The sequence below is a fragment of the Hippopotamus amphibius genome, chromosome 1 (genome assembly GCF_030028045.1).
Source record: "Hippopotamus amphibius kiboko isolate mHipAmp2 chromosome 1, mHipAmp2.hap2, whole genome shotgun sequence".
In the NCBI taxonomy this organism is placed as follows: Eukaryota; Metazoa; Chordata; class Mammalia; order Artiodactyla; family Hippopotamidae; genus Hippopotamus; species Hippopotamus amphibius.
In genome coordinates, this window is record NC_080186.1 from 213,266,865 (window position 1) to 213,272,354 (window position 5,490).

A 5,490-nucleotide genomic window follows, 5' to 3' on the forward strand; every position below is an offset into this window, starting at 1 on the left:
TTTCAGCCCACGTTCTCCCTTTTTGGGGGAGGACTCTGATGACACCAATGTTAGATCTTTTTTTTAATTCCAAGCATCTTGGGACTGTGGGTTTTTTTCAGCCTATTTTTTCTGTTGGTCAGAATGGGTAACTTCTATTTTTCTATCTTCATGTTCACAGAATCTTTCCTCTGACAGTCAACATTCTACTGTTGAGCACATTCATTGAGTTTTTTTTTTTTTACAAATCATATTTTTCATTTCTACAAATTCCATTTTGTGTCTTCTTTATATTTTCTGTTTCTTTGCTGAGACTTTCTACTATTTTTGTTTTTTTCAAGCGTGCTTGTAATTGTTCAATGAAGCATTTTTATAATGTCTGCTTTAAAATTCTTGTCAGATAATCCCAACATCTGTGTCATCCCATTGTTGGCACCTGTTAACTGTCTTTTTTCATTCAAGTTGAGATTTCCCTGATCCTTGGTATGATGAGTGAGTTTTCTATGTTTTCTGGACATTTGTGGCATTATGTTTTGAGACCCTGGATCCTATTTAAATCTTCTATTTTAGCAGGCCTCAGCTATGCTGTGCCAGCAGGGGAAGGGTGTAGAAGTCTAGGCTACCCATGTGGCCTCCACTGACATTTTACTCTGCTGGGGGAAGGGGCTCAGGCAGGAGCACCTTGTTAGCATCAGGTGGGAGAGGAAGTCCAAGGTCCCTTCTCTGCCACCTCTGTACGTACCACCCCAGAAGACGGATGCAGGAGTGCTTCATTGCTGCCAGGCAAGTGTGAAAATCTCGTGTCTCTGTTCAGTATTTGCTGATGAGGGTGAGAATGGAGGCATGGCATTTTTTATGCAGTTTGGCCAGAGTAGGACAGTTTTTTTAAAAAGGTTTCTGTCTTGCTAGACTGTTTCCTCATTCCTTGGCAAGAGAAAGCAGGCTTGGGTCAGGGGCGTGGGGTACACGTGCATTTTTTGTCTAAATGTGTTGACATTTCTGGGTTATCAGCTCCCAGGATATGTAAGAGACAAAGAGAAAACTCAGGGAACTCAACACTATGCTGTTCCTTAAGTCTCAGGGTCCCTAGCCAGTACATCTCTTTCTCTCCATCTTTCAGGGTCTTTTTACATTCATTTTATACATAATGTCCAGGGCTTTTTGCTTACTTAATGGGGGGGAATAGGGAGAAATGATTCTGCTCCATCTTTTCTGGAACTAAAAGTTCAGCTCTCTTAACAGAAGATAGTGGTTTTTCCCCTGAGTAACTCTACTGCCCCCACTTGGAGTAATGAGAGGAATTTTTCCAGCACAGAACAAAATCTATAGACACACACTGTTCTTCTAAAGAGGCCAAGGTGTTCTTCCCCAAGGGCCTCTGCTGCCTGGTATGCCCACCATTTACTAGTTGAGATGCAAGAGAGGAATATTAGTTACAGTAGATCCAGGGAATAGGAAGATTTATGAGAAGAGAAAACCTATTTAGGGCTGGTTTATTGGCTTTTTATTTATTTATTTATTTATTTATTATTATTATTTTTTTAACTCCACTACTGCCCACACTTCAGTGGATGATATCAATAAATAGGAAAAGGAATATGCATTTGAAAAGGGAGGCTGAAAGGTTCACAATTAAAGTGTTATATACTTTTTCCCCAGAACAACTCCCCACTCCCCACCCCACCCCCACCCAAGGCAATGATTAAATAAAGAAAAAAAACCCTTTGTTTGTTGTGGTTTTTATTTAGATTTTTACTCATCTGGACCTGTAAATTCTCACTTTTGCTTAAAGTGTCACAGGATCTCTATCTAATAACTACAAAAACGGATTGCAAAGATGACAAATGTGACCAAAAGTTGACACTGATGGTCATTAAAGACCAAACTTACCTAACCACTGAGGTCATGAATAATGTTAAATGTTAATCTCCTTGTTCTGTAGCTATTTCTTGATTGAACCAAAAGATCTATCCTAGGTTTGATGATTGACATGCCTGGAGCTGGATATCCTATAGTTTCTTGAAGAACTGCCTTTTCTTCTACTTTTGGTATTTTCTAACTTGGGCTGCTGGCTGGCCTCTTTTTTCCCACAAGAGCTCTTCTGGCAATATGAGTATTGAGCCGGTTATTACGAGCTTTCTTATTATGACAGCCATCCAGGCTTCTGTAGAATTGGTCTCCTTTTTGAAATGTACCTTCCATTTTCTGCATGTTTTGCTTATGTATTTCGACCTCCCCTGCCTCTGGTAGCTTCTGTTCTTTCTTGTTCTGTTCACAGTGTATCTGAATTGGCTCCCCTTGCAGAGGTCCCCCTTTCTGATTGTGAAGTTCCTTGAGAAGCCCTACTCTCTGCTCTAAGATGTGGCATTCATTCTCCAGCAAAGCTGCAATCAAATGCAACGAATCGGTGTCTTGTTCCAGTCTCCTCACTTGTTCTTCCAGCTCAATGTTAGCTGACACCTCATTATCCATCTGGGCTGGGGAACGGGCGCCATTATTTTCAAGAGTTGTGATGTCTGTCTGAGATTTCTGATAGGATTTTGTTAGTTCTCTGAGCTCAGTATGTTGCACACTCCAGTGTTCTGCTTCCTGTAGTAGCTGCTCCATGTTGTTCCTCAGATTGATATTTTCTTCTTGAACGTGAGGGAATCCATGCTTTGCTTTTTCCTTACTTAGTCGAGTTTCGTGAAGGGCTCTTTTTTCTTCTGAACAACTTACCAAATCCCTTGCACAGCCTTGCATGGTGTCCTTGGAGATCTGGTTTTCCCACATCATCTCCTGTTTCATTGTGTTCTGTTCTTCCCCCAGGTCCAAACTAGCAAGCAGGTTTTTCAATAGTACTTTATTTGTTTCATCAAGCTCTCTGATTTTTTCTTTAAGTTCTGACACATCCTCAGAGATACTGGTTTCCTCAAAAGATGCTTTCGTTTCTGTAACCTTCTCTTCATAACTTGCCATATGTTTAACAATATCTTTAATTTCTTTTAAGAGGTTTTCAAACTTCTTTGCAATTCGTTGTTCAATTGCTTCATGGTCACTGTTTTTCAGGGAAGGGAGAGAACTGCAAGAAACAGAGGGAAGTAATCCAATTTCAGATAAAGCAATGATAATCCCAGGGTCCAAAGACTCTTCATTGAGATTAGGAGGCTTAAGCGTTTTGGAGGGGGTGGGCACTTCCATCTCAGCTGAATTAGTAGGGCCGATGACCAGGGCACGAGCAAAGCAGAAAACCTTAGAGATTCCAGGAGGGGAAGGTGGTGGTCCTCTGTGCAAATGGGTAGAGAATGTGGAACTAAGCAGAACTCAGAGACCAGAGTTGAGGTCTGAAACCAGGAAGATGATGTTTAGGTGAAAGGTAACATTTCACACAACCTGGGGGGAAGGAGGGTGGGAAAGGGTACCAGGAGCTAAGGCTCCATTTCTCCTCCTCCCGGGTTCTGGTGTTTATTCCCTGACCCTGGTAACCAGGTCTTTATTCTGTCACTGCACCATTGTGGCCTACCCCTAGATTCTGTTTCCTTGGAGTCACAATAGAAGCCTCTTAAACTCCCACGTGGTGACTCAAAACCTTCCCTTCCTTACTTTTCTAAGTTTTTATTCATCTCATTCAGTGACTTTCATATTCATCATATGCATTAACTTTCCCCTCATCCCCACCATACGCAACCTGTTCTCAACTGTGGTGTTTTTCTACCACTTAAGTGCGTGGCCGAGAGAAGTCCTCCCTGGTGAGGGTCCCCATTCTTTCATAGTACCTGGAGCCCTTATTGCTCCCATTCTAGGACAGGTGCTACTGCAAAAGAAAGTCATCCTTACAAAATAGGACCTCAAAAGTGCTGCAATCCTCCTGTGATCTCAGGGAAATAATTTCAGGAATAGCTCCATTAAAAATATTCTACTGCAGTAAGAGAATATCTGAATGGTTTCTTAACACAATTACAAATTGAGAGTTTTCTTGACTTTGAATGCAGGCATCCTTTAGGACAGGCTTAGTAAGCTTGCTCCTGAATCATTTACATGAGGGGATATAAAACTTTAATTACTCTTTATAAGAATTTGTTTAAAATGGCATAATTTACCTAAAGTATTTGAAATAATTGAATCCTATAGTGGCTTATAGAAAAGTGATTGAGGAGTATTAAACCTAGTGGACTCTTGTCTCTTTGTCCTTAGGAGGCAGGACCTTGAGAATATTAAGTTCAATCAGAGAAAACATTCCTTAGGTGGGAATTTTTCTTGACCGTCAAAATCTTGCTAGCAGGCACTTTACTAACTAAAAGTTTGCTTCTTATCTTAAGGGAAAACTCATCATCTAGCAATTGTGGGGGTTTTTCCCTTAGAGAAATTTACGTTTTTTTCTTTCACTGTTCCCAACTCACTTTGACTTGAGTTTCCCTGAGTGTCATGCTAATCTTCCAGCCAGCTGGGCTCAGAGCCATCACCTCATGACCAACCACAGATGCAGTTGTGTTGGTCTTTTTTTTTCACTTGAAGAAGGAACACTTTTCTCACCCACACAGTGATACCACAGAGGCTAGAGATTGCCCTTTTGCTTCAAATCCATCTAATAAGGCCCAACTTTGGTCGATATTTTGGTTTTTCCCTTTGACTCAAGCCATCATTTAAGATAACTTTTTAAATCTCCAGGACAAGGAAAAAATTTTTTTCCTGATCTGGTAAATATTTTCTAGCTTTATTGTGTTGTAACCAGGAAATATAATATTTCTACTTTTGAAACTGATATTTTCTCTTTGGCCTAATAGATTAGCAATGATCATGTATATTTTATGGGTACTTGAAAGAAACAATTCTCTGTTTTCTTCTTGTGCTTGCAGCTTTTTTATGCTTTTGGACATAAATCTGATATTACCCTTGTCTTTGATTTTTCTGGAAACTGGTTTGAAGGTAGCTTAGTCAAGATACCATGCGAATTCTCTTTTTATCAAAGGGGGATTTAAATATTTCCTTTCTCCCTACAAATATAATGAATTTCAAATAACATTTCTGTTAATTTTGCTGTAATTTGAGTTTACTGTAGATGCTGAAAAACCATCAGAGTGGTCTTCTTTATTGACCCATAAGGCCAGTGGGTAACTATGAAAGTTAAACACATTTGGATTGTCTTACAATTGCTATCTATTAACTGTCCTTAGCTTAATGACTTAAAAAAATGAGAAAAAGAAAAAGAAATGTGAAAAAGAAGAGCAAAAAGCTATTAGAGAGAAAACTTGCATTAGAATTTTCTCTCTTTTTAAAACCATTTTGCCTAAACAAGAGTAGAAATCATATCAGAGGGTATATGATATCAACATGTCTTATTTCTGGTGATGTTAACCATGGTCACTTCATTAAGTGATATCTGTTGAATTAAACTATTATAAAGTTACTATCTTTCCCTTTGTAATGAACAAATGTCCTGTGAGGATGTTTTGAGACTAGGGAATGATCCTGTTTCTCCTCAAACTTTTGCCTATACAGTATAATTTTAGTATACAGAAGTGAATCTTGCCT

The 5,490-nt window shown here is 39.3% G+C and overlaps 1 protein-coding gene across 1 annotated transcript; it reads right to left on the reverse strand.

The window, feature by feature from the left end:
• Window positions 1–1,700: 1,700 nt before the first annotated feature.
• SPZ1 (spermatogenic leucine zipper 1) lies at window positions 1,701–3,412 on the reverse strand. The gene has a single exon (XM_057711346.1). It carries the CDS (start codon window positions 3,157–3,159, stop codon window positions 2,035–2,037), a length of 1,125 nt encoding a protein of 374 aa, XP_057567329.1. The 5' UTR covers window positions 3,160–3,412; the 3' UTR covers window positions 1,701–2,034.
• Between the last annotated feature and the right edge of the window lie 2,078 nt (window positions 3,413–5,490).

Excerpts from the sequence above, each read along its gene's own strand:
- SPZ1 (XM_057711346.1), bottom strand. The coding sequence starts at position 3,159 with ATGGAAGTGCCCACCCCCTCCAAAACGCTTAAGCCTCCTAATCTCAAT.